Source organism: Oxyura jamaicensis, chromosome 4 (assembly GCF_011077185.1).
Source record: "Oxyura jamaicensis isolate SHBP4307 breed ruddy duck chromosome 4, BPBGC_Ojam_1.0, whole genome shotgun sequence".
NCBI classification, from domain to species: domain Eukaryota; kingdom Metazoa; phylum Chordata; class Aves; order Anseriformes; family Anatidae; genus Oxyura; species Oxyura jamaicensis.
Window position 1 is genome coordinate 23,733,093 of NC_048896.1, and position 18,232 is coordinate 23,751,324.

At 34.7% G+C, this 18,232-nt stretch overlaps 1 protein-coding gene across 10 annotated transcripts in view; it reads right to left on the minus strand.

Annotated features, from left to right (window-relative positions):
* SGCZ (sarcoglycan zeta) overlaps nt 1-18,232 on the minus strand; it is a 447,021-nt gene that overhangs the window by 60,245 nt on the left and 368,544 nt on the right. For all 10 annotated transcript variants that reach the window (XM_035323850.1, XM_035323848.1, XM_035323849.1 and 7 more), the window contains one exon: nt 16,231-16,318. In XM_035323850.1, the coding sequence (XP_035179741.1) occupies nt 16,231-16,318 (88 nt within the window). The remainder of the gene's footprint in view (nt 1-16,230; nt 16,319-18,232) is intronic.

An 18,232-nucleotide genomic window follows, 5' to 3' on the forward strand; every position in this document is an offset into this window, starting at 1 on the left:
GAAATGTATGAGGAAAAGTAACTATCAACTTTGTACAATGCAATGGTTCTTTGAAATAGGAATTAACATACAAATTATTTATACATTTAGTAGGACATTACAGTATGCCCTGCCATTAATTTTGCTTAATTTTGAGGTCCTGAAAACAGTTGCAAAATAGCCTTAATATTAGCAATCATGGGGGAAAGAAGAAAATGTCTGAAAAGAATTTTTGGCAGGAAAAAAGTAGATTGTAGTTGCCACCATCTTTAAATAAACATATTAATTAAAATTAACTTCAGGGAATACATAGATGGAGAGTTATCCTATCATGTGTAATAAACAAATGTGATCAAAGAACGCATGTATTGCTGAATGCAAGGCTATCCAAACTGGAGCTGCTGATCAGATCAATTATTTAGCCAGCTGACAGACAAAGGGGTGCTGTGAGGCTTTCTGGACCAGGATTATCATATTCATGGAAAAATAACCTTTAGATCATCAGTGTTAAAAAACCTAAAGCCTGGTGAGTGGAAGCACTCTGATTTCACTGAGTGAGATACAACTCATGTAATTGTAGAAATCTACATGTAGTTACTTAATGAGATTCATGTAACAGCCAAGGGAGAAACAGACATTGGAGCATGTGATACATTTGGCCTCCTTCTGGCATTTACATTTAGATAATATTAAATACATTAAAAGTTATATTTTTTCTCTTCTGTTGATAAAAACATTCTGTGTGTTTACATTAGATGTAGATGAACACTAGCAGTTTGGTGTCTGGTTTCTAAATCACCTTCCTTGTCCACCAGACAGACAACAAATTCAGATACAGAAATAAAATTCAACCATGTAAAATTAAATACAGAGCCTAGAATTCAAAGCTAATTACCATGAGTTTATGACCTTTTTAAATGCAAAACAATGAAATTCAATGTACTGTCTTCTGATTCTTCAATGAAAAATGGTTTATTTAAACATTTATTAAATACAAGATATTTTTGGATGACACAGTAAGGCAGTTTTATGAAAATGTGTTGATGCTTTTGAGATTGGAGATAGAAGAGAGAAACCTTTTTTAATAAAAATTCAACCCCCATCCAGGTCTAAAACCAATATTTTTGAAATATACACATAGATAAAATTCTGTTAATATTCATAGGAATACCATATCATACCATTTTGGCCACCAGAGGTCTCAGATATTTTTCTGTGAATGCTAATGCAATAATGCAAATGAAGGAATCACACCAGCTGAATAAAAGTATTGAGGAATTTGAATAAAGGGAGCTTTCAGCTGAGAGAAAGAGATCTGCACAAGCAAACATTCATGGCAATGAGGACATATTCTGTGTTCTGCTTGCTAAGAAAGGGAAGAGACCATCTTTGCTATATCAAAAAAGGGTGAAAGTGACCCTTCAAAAAAAAACAGAACTAAATGACACTGTCAGTTGTTCCTGGCCCTGCTATGGAGGTGTCAGAAGGCTATTGCTCTTATGAAAGGTTGAACTTTTAGGTTTTCCCCTGCTCAGACAAGGGACACTTGAACAAGTGCTAGGCCAGAAGTAATAACACGCACACACTGGTTGTCTTTTTTAGAGACAGACTATAAAGAATATCACCTTTTGTCAACCTAAACTACTGGTATAGGGACAATCCGCTTCCCACATTTTTGTAAGAAACAGATATAAATGAAGAATATTAAGTAGAACCACAGCATGGTGATAGCATGGCTCTTCCTTCTTCATGTTTTGCAGACCCATTGGTACCCCTACAAGCTTAGTAATATAAAGTTTAGAACTCAGTCAAATGGAAGCTCACAGGAAAATTCTGCCCTCCCAGATTTTCCTTCTATGAGCTTCATCAAAATACACATATAAATTGTCACCTTTGCAAAAAATCCTTCCTGTAGCCTGCTTTTCTGGTGCACGTTGGGGCTGGATCTGCAGGTATGAAATTATGTATGAAAGTCATATAAAAGTTGCAGCAGACAGCATCTGTGTGCTACTTCTATATGAGGTCATATCTACACAAGAACAAACCCGTGCTTCTCCCCCTACTATCCTTATCACGTCATATTCGGTTGGATATTTTCAGAAACTACATTGCTAAACCTCATGGCATGACCTGATACAGCTGTCCATAGGTTTTTCTTCAACTATATGGATTAATTAAAGTAAGATGTGCTTCTTTATGGTTGCTTGAGCTTTAAGTTAAGAGTTGTTTTTTTCTTTTCTTTTCTTTTTTATTTTTTCCTCTTCTGTAATGGCTAAGAGCACTTGCCTCATCTGCTCCTGTGACTGAGCTGAGAGGTTGCAACTGTAGCTATAGTATCTTATAAACTTATGCAGGTCCTTAGAAAAGAAGGCTAAGCAAGTCTAAGGAAGATATGCCAGGAATATGTATGTTTTGCTCTATTTATAACCTTAACAAGTTTAGTATATTCAAACATAAGCTTGATAGTTAAACAGAGACTTTTGGGTAGATTAGTGAGTTTCCTATCTAACTGATTTCTCTCATATGACTATAAATACCTTATAAACCTATATAAACAGTACACATAATATATATATAAAGTTATAAAAATGTTAAAACTAAATAATACATAGAAATTATGGAATTTAAAATTAAGTTATTAAATACATTTAAATATCAATACAATAACAAAATAAAACCCAATGTGCTATTTTTTATTACATTATTATTGTTTATTGCATTATATTTTCTACATATGCTCTCCTCCATTGTACAGGAGTCTTTCTTAGTGATATCAGCAAATAGCCACACTACATTTGATTATTTCTTCTTCTCAACTCTATTTATCATCTTCGCTTTTATTGACAAGCTGAAATGTTCAGCTCATGCAAATTAATTAATTATAATTTTGTTGTACTCCAAAGTGTATATGGAAATAGAACATTTATTAATTTTTCCTTCTCATGATGAATGAAACCTGAGAAGTATTAAATCTTAAGAGAATTGTCCAAATTTTCAACATTATACTCAACTCTGGAATCTGTAACTTTCTGTGATACAACTGTTTTTTTATCAGAATAGAAATGATTTACAAAACTGAACATATACCTTTCTGAAATGAAGACTGGAGCAGTCCAAACATTACACTTTTGTACAAAATTAGTGGGAAAGGTTCCATTGTATTAGCTGAATTGGGCTATAAGGTTACTGTTATACTTCGATACTACATGTTTTATGAAAATCCAAAAGTTGCCTGCTAAATCTCTGGAGTATGTTATTTACAGCTTGTACTGGGTCAGGCTGGGATGTTAACTTTCCCTGCAGCAGCCCATACAGTGCTGCACTCTGCACTTGTAGCAGTGAACAGCAGTGGTATCACACCGGTGTTGTGTCTGCTGCTGAGAAGTGCTGGCACAGCATCAGGACTCTCTCTGACCCTCCTAGGGGGTGGGCAAAAAGTGAGAAAGAAACATCACCAGGACAGCTGACCTAAACCAACCAAAGGGATATTCCATACCATATGATGTCACACTCAGCAATAAAAGGTGGAAAAAGGCAGAAGAGGGGAGGGGTGGGCTCTCGTTGTGAAAACGTCTGTCCTCCTCCCGAACGCCGGCTGCGTGCGTTGAGGCCCTGCTTCAAGGACGTGGTCAAGCATCGCTCATTTGTGGGAAGTAGAGAGTAATTTCTTTCCTCTGCACTTCCACATAGCCTTTACTTGTTTTGTTTAGTTACTCTCTTTCCCCTCTCCCTCTTCCCCTTTCCCTTTTTTCCCTTTAGTTGAACTGTTTAATTAATAATAATATTTCCTTAATAACATATATATATATATATATTTCTCTTTAATTAAATCATCCTTATCTCAACCCGTGAGTTGTTCTTTCCTTTACATCTTCCCCTCCTCATCTGAGGAGGGGGGGGTGAGAGAGTGGTTGTGGTGTTCAACTGCCTAGCACGGTAAAACCACCACACAGCTTATTCCATGGAAAAGGACTGAGTGTTAAAAAAAGACAGAACAAACCATATTACGAGATACATTATTACTACATGCTGTGCTAATGAAGATCACATTCAAATCTAACAGCATGAGCAAGCATGAGACAGTAAAGGAAGTATGAAACTTCCTCATTTTATAGATCAAACTCTAAGACAAAACAGGAATGTTGAATTTGTCCTTGGAAAATTTTTATTTCCAGTAATGTATTTTCTTTAGGTAATTTTAGTCTGATTTTTCTATTGAAGATGCTAAGATATAGAATTAACTTCAGATATTCTATAGAAAATCACTTATTTTTAAGTCTCTACAACCTTGGTTTTCTCTTTTCTTAAAAACAGATCTGATGTTTGACTTCTTCATATCCTCTGAGACCTTACCTGTCAACCACATCCTCTAAAATAATTGCTAATCATGCAAATACCTTTGCCTGTTTTAGCATTCTGAGGTGAATTTCACTGGAATTTATATTGAATGAAGTGAAATATACTCACGTCACCTAAGGGTTCTTTACCTTTTCTCTTCTCAATTTTTACCTTGTGACCTTTTTTTGTCACTAACTCTTATGTATCCTGCTTTGTGAAAATTTTAAAAGAAAAGTATTTAATTTTCATCTTACTTAGTGGTACTATTCTCTTTAAGAGAATTTTTTTATTCTCTTAATACTTTTTTTTTTATTATTTTTAGGTATTTTAAACATTTTTTGTAGTTTGTTAGCATAAATTAGAAGCTAATTTTAAAATTTTATTTGTATACTTGATTTACACTTACTATACAGAGGTTATTTTTCAATATTTCTTTATTTCATTTTTTTCTTCGGATTTTATTAAAAGGATTTTTTTTTTTTTCAGGTGCTTTTACTAGTTTTTAATGAACTTTAGACATAACCTGTTGTGACAAGGAAATAGTGTATGGTATCATTTACAATGCACTGAATTATAACTTTAAAAAGGATTCTAAATGTAAATTAAATAGCAGAAACAAGAATGAAACAAGATCTGCAATTTGCAGACATCAGAACAACTAGCATCCACCATGCACTATAGTGGTGATGAGGGCTCAGCCTAGCTCTCAGGATACACCCCAGTTTTTACAGTATCACTTTAGAAAATTACCTGTCTCCTTGCCCTTGGACAAGGGCCAGGCACACTGTAGAAGCAGGATAAAAGCAGATTTAGGCTTTTAGTTTCTGAAAGTGTCTCTTTTGATTAAGGTTCTTGATGGAGCTCACTACTGACTTGTAGCACACAGAAGATGCAATCCACTGATGAAGACATCTACCTTACATCTACCTCAGATTCCTACCCCGCTACACTTTAATTCTGTGCCTTCATCTATGATTTGAATCACTCCTACGTAGTCTACCTTTCACATATACCACTTAGAAAGGCTATAGGCTATATTCATAGATTTCTAAGACTGTCATAAGACTAGGATCTTATGACAATGGAACAAGTTTAGCATCATCGGAAACTCAGAAGTTCCTCAAATGAATGTATAATTTTGAAGGAAGGAATTCTCACTCTAAAAGGAAATGTAGATGGTTCTATCAACTCGGAGGTAAAACCTGAAGCATAACTGGACTTTTTTTTTTCCAGGGACTTCCTGAAAGGAAAAGCTTTGGTAATATGAGAAACCAAGTAGAATCACTCCACCACAGAGAAAAACAGATGTGGTAAGTTAGCATCTGGCTTCATACAACATACAAATTCTACAACAAAGAAACAAAACCTAAAACACTCACACAAGCAAACAAAGACCCAGGAAAGACCAAATTAGAGACAGAGGATTAGCAGACTTCCCTTTGGTTCTTAAAAGACAGGTCATTCTCACAACCACCCTCCATCCTCTTCCCTAACACAAAATCATTTTCTCGTTTCCAGAAGCAAAAGGGGTAGGAAGCTTTCCGTGACTGACTGGACTCCAGGTGCCTTGGTAACCCATGGGAGATAAGAGCAACAGAACAATTTCTCCAAACAGACCATCTGTCCTAATCTTCACAAATGGAAATCCATGAAGTCTTGGGACTCTAAAGTTAGAATAACTTATTTTAAGGGCAATGTAGTTCTTAATTTAATTTTATTTTTTTAAATGCTCACTCCACAGTATTTTGATCTGTAAATGATGTTAGTGTTTCAAGAAGGGATAACTATTCCATGTCACTAATTAATTTCAGATTTATGGAACGCTTTTCCTTACAGGAAGAAATCTAGTAAAAATTTTAAAATATTCAGCCAATCATTCATTCAGTGCCATCTGTTTGTCATTCAGCTGCAACTGCAATATTTATCACCCTAAGAATAACCTAAGGAAAATGAAGATATTTTCAAAGATAGATTTATTATAGAAATTAAAAACAAACAAACAAACAAAAATATATATTTGAAAGCCCTTTATGTGCCTGAGACATTACATCAAGATACCTCTGCCCATCTACAGATGGCACAATTAAAAATCTCTAGTACTGGCATAAGACAGAATTTGAAATTCCATAATGTTCTGAATGGAAGCAAAATTATTAAAATGCAAATAAACATATTATCTATATATAAGCACAACAAAACAGGCATGATCTAGCCATGGACATTAACTGATATTTTCCAGTGTGATATTTAATTTTCAATGTTATATTTAAGTTGGTTTTGGAACTGGATATTTTTAGATATAAATAAATAAAATTTAATTATGAAAATATTTTATTTGTAAATTCTAAATGATAAGTGCATTAAAATAGTGATTTAAAAACACATGCTAGTTATAACATAATAGCGACTTGCAGTTTGTGATAGCCCAAAGGTTGCTGAGAGCAAATTCTAGCAAATAAGTTGTTCTTTTTTTCTTTTATACTAGGCATCTAATAAATACAAACTAGGACTTTATATCTCATAGGTTTGTAATTTTGTATGGACAAATTATTTTCATGAACAAACAAACCAGAAAGGCCAGACAAACATTTCCAAGCTTGACTATCTACTTGCATAAATCTCTTTCAAACAGAGAAATTGAGGCTATTTTCCCATAACTGACTCAGTAAGACAATTGCTAAAAATCAGACTTTTTAAAGATAGCTGAATAAAGAATCCAAGTCTTTAAGGAAATTAATTCCCACCCACATTTTTGATAAAACTCTTTGCTATTACCTCAACATCTTTAACAAGACCACCATGCTATTTACTTTCTTCTTTGAAGTATTTTCTGTAGCACTGAAGTAAAGGAGAGCATCAGAAAGATCTCACTATTCTCTTCTTTTAAAAAAATGTTTTTCCAGTTAAGTTTTAAAAAAGCTTCACATTTATTTTTCCTTCTTTTGTCCTTCACCTAAGTCACTCCTAGTAGAATAATAGAATATTACCAATATTAATATTAATGACATGTCTGAACATTGGGGGGGGAGGAGGGGGGAAGTAAAAATAAAATCTTAATGTCCTGTTAAAGGGCCAGATGCTGTAGGTAATTTAATAATGCTTAGCACACAGCAGCAGTCTTGTGAATGTCATGACACATGCACAGCACATGCTTTTGCAGTTAAATGAAGCTTTAGCAATTAATAAAACTAAGGACAAAGAATTAGTGCCATCTTTTGAGGATGTATGTTGTATTCTTCAAAACCTGTTTAAATACCTCCAAATAATGTCTATTTCTTTGACTTTTGGGATTTCTCTCCTACAAAAGAAATCACTTTTTCCTGCTTTGAACATTTGGGCTGTAGATATGCTGTCTATGTTGGCCAACCGTGCATGGGTAACAACAGCAAGACAGATGGCAATGGATTAATATTTAATCAGTAGCACTTCTGTACCACCATGCAAACCATTAATGACCTTTTCCCTCAAAGACTCTACCTCTACAATTAAACCAAACCCCTGCTTAGCGTTGCCTATCCTCTGGTATCATACATAATTTTTTGTTGTTGTTTTTATTTTTGTTTTCTTTTTAATACTGAGGATTAGATATGTGAGAACTGAGACAAAATATCATTTTTCCTGATTATCAGTGCCAAATATCTGGAAACAGTGGAAGTATTCAGACTTGGATTTAAAATATAATCAGGTAAAAAATGTCATGGTTTTGTCTGGGATAAAGTTAATTTTCTTCATAGAGGCTCACATAATGCTGTGTTTTGGATTTTTAATGAAAAAGTGGTGATAACACAATTGTTTTAGTTGTCGCACAGCAGTGCTTACATGGAGCCATGGACTTTTCAGCTTCTTGTACTGCCCTGCCAGTTAAGAGACTGGGGGTGCAGCTCGGAGGGGACACAGCCAGGACAGACTCTCCAAAGATATTCCATGCCATACGGCATAATGCTCAGCAACAACAGCTTGGGTAAAGAGGAAGGGGAGGATGTTTATACTGATGGTGTTTGTCTTCTCAGGAAACCATTACGTGTGATGAGCCCTGCTGTCCTGGAAGTGGCTGAATGCCTGCCTGCTGATGAGAAGCAGTGAATGGATTCCTTGTGTTGCTTTGCTTGCATTCAGAGTTTTTGTTTTCCCTAGTGAACTGTCCTTATCTCAGCCCATGAGTTCTTGCACTTTTACATTTCTGATTCTCTCAGAGTGAGCAAGAAGTAGTGTGGGCCTGAGCTGCCTGCTGGGTTAAGCCACAACAAATAAAAGCCTATAAAGAGGGAAGATGAGTGGAGGACTGATGCAGCATTGCTGAAGTAACTGTTGATAATTGAAATCCACACCAGCTTATATCCAGTCTCACTACAGATGCCCCAGAGTCAAAGCAAGCCTTAGAGTTAAGTCTGGGATGAAATATTAAGGGCTCACACCTAGTGCACTGGACAGCCTTCACGCTCTTGCTTCCCCTCTAGCACCACTGTTAGAAAATCACTGACTCACTGTTCCCTTTCATCCTTTTCCTACCATCTCTAAAGTGACAGTGGGTGCAAAAGATCAACTGTTGCCCTCTGATGAGGAAAGAAAGAGGCCCATGACTGCTGCTTTTGCAGAGGTGAGCCTGCAGGAAAGCTGCGTGCAGCCAGCCCTCTCCGGTGCAGCCAAGCCCTCTCCGTACCCACACTGATCATCAGCTGCTGGGACCTGAAGTTTTCCTTCAAGATATATGAGTCAAGATATATGAGAAACTGAAACAGCTGCAGAAGAAAAAAAGGAATGCAACCAGCCCAGGAGCAGCATACAACTTGAAGGCTTTCTGAAGCCCAAACTTTAGGAACTTATCTCAACTTTGGGAAGGCATCTTTTCCTACATGTGCTTGTCCTTTTCATATCAAATCTAGATTACTGAAAGAAAAATACATTGAAAAACAGCTATTTGACCTCAAATTTCTGAACACAGATGATGAATAAGCTTAGAAAAAGAGAGAGGAGATAACCTGCATTTATTTTGTCTATGCTACAAATATTATATAGAGAAGTACCAGACTAGTGTAAAAGTACAATGCGTGTTTTTCTTTTTCTTTTTTTTTTGTCAGTTACAGATAGCAAAAGATGTTCTACACATTTGATCAATACAACTTCAGATACAAACTAACACAAGCTGTACGTTGTATCCTAGGAAGAAAGAGACTTCCTGAGATCAGAGGGAAAGAAAAAGAAAAGACGAAAAGTTGGATCAAAACTTGAATGGGGAAAACTTTTAGTTCCCAAAGTTTTACAGCCTGAGTATTTAACAAAAACAAACAAACAAACCAAAAGTAATTAGTTTTTAGACTTGAAGATTTTATAGAATCTGCTAGTTAAAAAAGGGGAAAAAAAAGTTAAAGCAAGGGATCTTATATCAATAGAGTAGACCTTCTTTGCTATAGCTGTTTTGAACCAATAATGAACACACACTTTCAACCCTGAAATAGCCAAGCAGAAATTGCACAGAATTTAATTATTATCTTACTCCTGCTTGCATTTGTGTTCATAGGGAAACTTTGAATTCTTGACATATCCACTGACACTGTATGCTCTTGTATTTCAGGAACGATATTTTAAGTTAATTTATGGCCATACCTACCAGAAAGATTACTATTTGGCCCTAATGAGTGACAGAGAAATAGCTTACTATTTTTGATAGCATGGTTTTTAACAGGCAATTCATAAGGGAGATGTAAGATAAATTTCAAGCCATAGGGTTTTCAAATATTATACAGCAATATAGTGTTTTGTAAGCACATGTAATATAGCAAAAAAAATCACAATGACATAAAAGATATTACTTAGAAATTGAAAATTTACCTAAATGACTAAAAGAATTGTAAAATAACATGTAAAATACCTCATTTTCAAAGAGATCTTGTTAATCAGGCACAAAGTAGACTATGAATAGCTGATGATATTGTGTATTTAATATTTTTCTGACTTAATTATGTAATGTATGTATTAAAAAGAATTATTTTCCAATCAGTTAATGCAAGGTCTAGTCACAAAAGCCTAAGTTCACCAATGCTGAATGTCAAATTTACATGAGTAGATTAATGCAGAGAATGATGTAACTAACTTACAATTCAAATAGAAATTAAAACATGAAAAGAGTTGTTTGCAACTGTTGCCTTTTTTTTTTTTTTTTTTACTAGTCCATTAACTCTTACTGCCTTTTGATGCTGAATCAAAACAAACAAGTCAAGAGGCTTCATATTATTGCAAGATGACTTAAACAGATAAATGCAGAATATGGATGAATTTCAAATAAATAGCATGTTAATTTTTAAAAGGCTACTTTGGCAAACCAATCAAAGTGCTGGCAAAGAGCTTGAAGTTTTTACCAGTTTTCAGAGCTTCTTATTTTCCTAATACCACACTTCAAGATAATTAATCAATGCGAGTATATTTTTATAATAGCTTAGCCAAAGTCATTAAGAGTATATCTGAACATATTTTATGTGAGTTACTATTGCAAAACTTGTTATAGCCCAGATGGCTTGTAATAAGACTTTTCCAGGGATTAGACAGACAGAAACAGAGACAACGTCACATTGCCCTGTAAATTATGAGAAGGAATGAGAGTTGGATTCCAGCTGGACATTTCCACTGTTATGAGCAACATGGCTCAGTTTTTGACTAGCTCCTGGCTCTTCTCGCATGCTGTGCCAGGAGAAGACTTAAGGCCATATGGCCTCTCTGTCAATGCTTTTCCTACCTTCTGCAGTAATTCCCTCAGCTGAAAGAGGTCCTTTAACTCGGCAGTAAGTATAAGGTAGCTAACTTATATTAAAAAAAACAAGTTATCTCACATTTACCTCTAAAAATAGTAGATGAATTATATTTTCTCCTCCTGAAAATTCCTACATTTAGAAAGTATAGGAATATAAATACTATACATTCTATACCGGCTCTTACTTTGTAAAGAAACACTATACTTTAGAATTTATACATTTAAAGTTAATAATATTATGCTGTGTAAATTCCCTAAATATTCTCTGAATCAACAGGTAAAACAAGGGAAGACACTAGACAGTAACTTTCAACAGAAAATTCAATTTACAGTGCAAAAATAACTGAACAATTGTAAGCAATGCAAATAATTCAGTGCAGGAATTATGGATTTTGTGTTCATTTTCTTGGATTAGAAAAGGGAGAGATAATAAAATTAAAAGTTAAAAACCTTTGCAACTACAAAGAGAAGAGCCTGAGTAATGATACAATCTCCAAAATGAAGACTTTAAACTATTACATATTCAGTCTGAAGTTCAGCATCAAATACTCTTGTTTGTACATCACTGCAAAAAGTTGGCTACAAACCCAATTTCCACCTTTTAAAATAGTTTTAAAGACCAAAATATTTTTTCCAGTCTATTTTAGTTAAGGCATATAAATTAAGAGAATCCTGAGAAATGGATAACTCATTTTGCCAATTTTGTTTTTGCAATACATTTTAATACATAATCCTACTGCACAACAGTGGTTACCAGAACATTTGTTTTGAATGTGAAAATATTACCAGTGGAAAGTTTAAGGTATTTTAGATTTTTGAAAATTAATTTTTGTTTTGGGACAACAGGTAGGCAAACTTCCATTTAGGAGAAAGCAGAAAGACTTGGTTTTACATGTTTTTCACAAATAAATTCTGATCCCTATTTGCCCAGTTGAGAGGTAGATACAGCCAATGAGGGGTTGAAAAACAACATCACTCCTTCTCTCCCCAGCACTCTACCATCACTGATATAAAAACAACTACATAGATAAGAAAGAGAGGAGTTGAGACCTTTTATTTCCATTTTCTACTGTGAAAAAGGGTGTATGTGTAGAACCATTGTGTGCCTACTTTGTTGTTGCAATGCTTAGCTGAGGAGACCCTGTATTTGAGGCTCCCAGCTATGCAAGCAAGATTAAAAAAAAAGCAGTATTCCCCTTCCACTGTTGCTTAAGCACGTTATTACTTCAACTGCCTTAATAGACACTTAGTTCAAGTTCATAATAAATAAGTAAAGGTCTGACAATAAACACCTAAGATTTAGAACCAATTGCGCACATGCCTTATTATAGTCAGATAAGCTCTGCCACAGGCAATTCTAAAAGCAAGATACTTGAGATGTTTTCTCTTGTTTCAGATCTTCTTTGATGACAAGAGACAACTACGATCAAATGGATTGAGGTGTTTGCAAAGGGAATATCACAGGCAATACTCAGATAATGAGTTATTTCAAACACTGAAAATGAAGGGGTAGTGGGATGTACTACCTGGTAAGAAATAGGTAAGATAAAGGCACAGGTTACTTGGCCTTTAGATAAGGATGACGAAAAGGACTATTTCTACACCCACAAGGTTACACACCTGTTGTTTTCAATGCCCAATAATTTCTGCCCAATATGCCATGTGGAACAGAGCAAGCAAGCAAGGACATTTTAAGCAAAAAGAAATCTTGAATATACAACACAAATTCTATGGTACCTGGATGGAAAGTGTCATCAACTTTGACAATTTTTTTGAAAAGATTTATCTTTTAGTACTGTTATCGATCATTACCAGTGCTGGTTATTTAAAATTATACGTCCACCTGTTATTTCAAAAATGTAACTAAAAAAGTGTGATATAACTTTTATTGGTAATCAAATACTTTTTCACAATTTGTGTGGATGTAGAAATCTCAATAAATAGAGCTACTGGATCAGGAGCTTTCTAAAACTGACTTGCACAGCTCTGAAGCTCATGGGAGTTATGATTCTATCTTAAAGGGGCCAAAGCTTAGCAAAAATGTTGAGCTCGTTTATCTGTTCATCATACTCTAAAAAGGTTTCAGATATCCCCAGGGATCTTTATGAATAGAAGACAGTAAAGCAATAGTAGAAATACATGTCAGAAGAAATTATTGCAGAAAAAAATGTTTTCAAAAAAAAATGAAAAAAGTTGACAGAGTAATAATCAAATCCAAAGATGAAGCTACAGTGAGTACACGTGTGGGCTTCAAACGTCTCCTGTCAGCCATATTTATTTTTTATCCCTTTAGCACTTGTCAGCCTTATGTCCTTCACTGAAAGACAGGAAGAAGATTTGTGCAGACATTATGGAGATATAAGATTACTGGTTTGATGTGAATAACTATTTTGCATTTCTAAGACAGGCAGAGAATAAGTAGATGTTTTTCCATATTGCTTTAAACTATGCAAACATTGATTGAACAGAGTGAAAAGGTTGTCAAAGTAACCTAGCAGAATGCATAATGCAGAAGGTTTTCCTAAAGAAAGGTTGGGAGGTCTGATTATTTCTCCGTATCTTAGATACACAGATCAATGAATGATCATCTTTAAATCTTTATTCTGGAGATATCCTTCCTCTCTGTACTACATCTGCTCTGTTGGTATTTAATGGCATGTCTAAAAATTGATGGCTGTGGAGTCCTTTTGGAGATCCACATGAAAACTTGGCAGTTTCCTGACCATAAGTCACAACAAGACCTGAAGACAAAACTGCATTTCTAACTCAAGTCTGTGTAGATCCCAACTGAAAGCATTGCTATAGTGGTGACTTCCTCTCCTTCTTCACTGCTCCCACCCCAGCCCAGGCTTTACAATCACTTAATTTCCATCACCCAATTCCAAATACAACAGACATTTTTCATTTTCCTAAAAGTTGACATGACCAGCAATTTTAACCTCAAACACAAGAGACTAAGCTACTTACTGCTTTGTAACATCACTTATATCAGTTGAAATACATATAAAATGTCAATGACATCACATGTATAGGAGGTGCATTGTTATCCACCTGAATGCATAGGCGTCCTTTCAGAATGATCCTACCATAAATAATAAATTTGCATTTTTTATTATTTCTCCACCTTTTTATATGAAATTAACACAGCAACATTTCAAAGTTGTAGATTCTTTTTGTTGTTGTTGTTATTTTGTTTGATAGCACTGAAATATTTCTCCCTGCTGCTTCCGCTGCTGTTTATTTTCACCCCTTTCACACAAAGAGCTGATTCAACATGCAGCATCAGTGGAGGGACAAAGAGCAGTTCTGAAGAAGGCAGGGACTTTCCAGAACATTTTAACATACTTTCTGATGTCAGCAAACCTGTTATAGACAAGTCCCCTCCCCTTCCCTCAGCATATACTTTTATGCTTTTACCTACACAAAAAAAATCAAGATTTTGTCTGTCTCTAGTCTACTTACACAACAGATATTTTTGGAAGGGAATGTAAGAACAACACATTTTGAATTTAACTGCCCATTAATTTCTTTGATTTCCGATAGTAGAATGTTCAGGCTTTCACTGATTGTACTCTGAGTGCCTAGACTAGGCAATATTAAATTATAAATATCAACATAAGATATATTTTAATATACTTTCAATATTCCATGAAGAACTGACATAAAAGAAATAAGTATTTTTATATGAATATAAGTAAAGGCCATATAGGCATTATATAGGAAAAAAAAAAAAACAGGAAGATAAGGAAGAACATAAACACAATATTACAATTTATCAAACTCCCGCTCTGCAGACACTGCACCAGCTACAAACTCACTAAGAAGCTTACAGATATTCATTCTAATGACTGTAACATAAGAACACATTTTCTTCAGGCCTTTCTGTTTTTATATTAGCTTCTAGTACAACACCTTAAGTAGGCCAGTCTAGATACACACACGTTTTCAGTGTTAGATTTACTTAGCAAGAATGGTGCCAGCTGTAAGAGTATCTTATATATCTCAGCCAATGTGAATGTCTACCATAGGCAACTCACCTTTTTAACAATTAGCAGCTGAATTGGAAGGTTTTAACATTACAGCTACTAGATGAAACAGAACTGTGTTCCATACACACATGGGCAAGAGCAATATGGCTGGAACAGGTGTTTGCTTAATCTTCCTCATCTGTATCTGCTAGCAATTCTGGTTACCTTCGCGCACAGATTTGATGTGCTCATTCAGGAAAATCAGTGCAGACGGTGTGTCACTCTATGCACTGCCAAAGATTTTTTACAACTTGAAGCCACAGTCTCCAGTCAGTATGAAATCTCAGTGTCAATACAACTAGTTTAATTTAAAACTATTTTGTCAGTATATCCTTAGCACATTAGGAAAAAGAGTGGATAAACAGAGTTTATATACTGACGGAAATATAAACAAAATATTACTTCATTAGTAATACATATTCACTAACACACTAAATATGATTCATGATAAAAAGTGTTGATAACGTGTTAGAAGTAATAAACACAGGGAACAAATACACAAAAAGAAGAATCAAGGCAAAGAGCGTAGAGGTGAAGAGTTTTTTTTTTGTTTTTTTTTTTTTTTCTCTCTACTTCATTTGGAATGTTGATTTGGCAATATTTTGCAAAATATCAGACACCTTTTAACAAATGACAGGCAGTACAATCAATATCAATTTAAAGTTTGTGGTGACTACAGAAGTATTTGAGTTTGTTTGCTTGTTTTTTACATTCTGTTACTCCAACTGGTTTTTAATATATGCTGATTTACAAGAGTAATGGGAACAAACTAATTCCCACTGAAGTAATGGAAGACTGACAGAACTTGTAAGAAAATGATGGCTATTTTCCCTCTGAAATTGTTGTTGAAACATGTTTTGCAGATTATTTTTGTTTGTTTGTTTTGTTACAGCTGTCTCAAAAGTAATCTTTTTTCCATTAAGCTACGTTTTAACTACTTGGGGCATTTCCTATTTTCTCTGCCTTCAGCTACTTCTGAATTATGCTTTTATGATCCACTGTGTCTTTTTTTTTTTTTTTTTTTTTTTTTTTTGGAGTACAGTGATGAGAATTTGATTTTTCAGTGCTTTATTTTTTATATTAATTAAACTATTCATAAATCTAAACTGATACACGTAACAGTCAATAAAGAACACTCACCTACTGTCAGTTGTCCAGTTAACTGTCCCATGTGATTTCTTGCATTCACTGTTACATTTCTGTCAGACTGTAAGACCAGTGGACTATCCTGGGAAACATGTATAAGACAATAAATGAGAGAAAAAAAATGAGGTAGAATTACGTTAGAGCTAAATATAAACATGCATGCTGAGAGGGGAGTTGTATCAAATACAATAGATTTTTTTAATATAATTTTGTAAAGTATTTTTCAAATTAAAGTTTTGTATAAAAGAATAACAAAAATACTATTTTTAAGCCTAAATCTTTAGTGCATAGAATCCCTACTTTAGAAATCAGAGTTGAACTTAATTTACATAAACTAGACTTTATTTCCTGAGGCTATTACAAAGTTAAAAATTCAACAAACCCTAACACAAACCTGTTTCATTATCTTTTTCCATATATTGATTATGGATACTTTTCTAACAACCTAATAAATGCTATTCTACAAAGTTATATTAATCTGTACAACCTGTATTATATGGATTGCATTTGCTAAAACTTTTCTGAATATGCCATGCATCTCTGTTATGGTAACAAGTATTGTTACCAATATTCTTAAAAAGCAAAGATGGGGAGCACTAGTTGAGGAGGTCATATAACTGCACTGGGTCTGGCTGGGATGTTAACTTTCCCTGCAGCAGCCCATACTGTGCTGCGCTCTGCACTTGTAGCTAGAACAGCAGTGGTATCACACCGGTGTTGTGTCTGCTGCTGAGAAGTACTGGCACAGCATCAGGACTCTCTCTGACCCTCCTAGGGGGTGGGCAAAAAGTGAGAAAGAAACATCACCAGGACAGCTGACCTAAACCAACCAAAGGGATATTCCATACCATATGGTGTCACACTCAGCGATAAAAGGTGGAAAAAGGCAGAAGAGGGGAGGGGTGGGCTCTCGTTGCGAAAACGTCTGTCCTCCTCCCGAACGCCGGCTACATGCGTTGAGGCCCTGCTTCAAGGACATGGTCAAGCATTGCTCATTTGTGGGAAGTAGAGAGTAATTTCTTTCCTCTGCACTTCCACATAGCCTTTACTTGTTTTGTTTAGTTATTCCCTTTCCCCCTCCCTCTTCCCCTTTCCTTTTTTTCCCTTTAGTTGAATTGTTTAATTAATAACAATATTTCCTTAATTATATATAGGAAATTATTATATATATATATATATTATATATTATATATATATATATTTTTATATATATATATATTTCCTATATATTATATATAGGAAATATTAATAACAATATTTCCTTAATTATATATATATATATATATATATATATATTTTTTCCCTCTTTAATTAAATCATCCTTATCTCAACCCGTGAGTTGTTCTTTCCTTTACTTCTTCCCCTCCTCATCTGAGGAAGGGGAGTGTGAGAGCGGTTGTGGTGTTCAACTGCCTAGCATGGTAAAACCACCACAATAACACACCATTTGCTTTCTTCTGTTTTTTGTTTTGTTAGTTTTTTGTTGTTGTTGTTAGTTTTTTTTTTTTTTTTTTTGAAGATGACTGCTTTCTAAGATCTTTTTTTGAGACATCTATTTTTTTTTTCTAGTTTTCACTTAGACCTGTTTACTTGGACATAGTGCTATACTAAAAATTCTTCAATCCTGATTTGCAGTAGTTTTGTTTCAGCTCAGTTATATGTATTCCAGAATAGGTAGGGGGGGCTGCAACTTCTCCACATCCCACAAAACCTGCAGGAAAGGCTATCAAACGACTGATGTAAGAAAAGTTTATCCAATAGCAGTAAGACACATGACAGAAACAGTTGGGTTTAGTTGAGCCTTAGCTAGAAATGACTGGAGGTTAGGAAAATATTTATGAGGATTATTATATAATCCTTTTGTTCTTAGACTCTTCCTTAGGTATCTATTGTTGGTCATCCCTGGATTGAACATATTAGGTTAGATGGACTTCTTTTGTGAGTGTGTACTTGACAAAGCAGTTCTTCCTGTTCTTGAAAGGTTTTTAAGAAATGG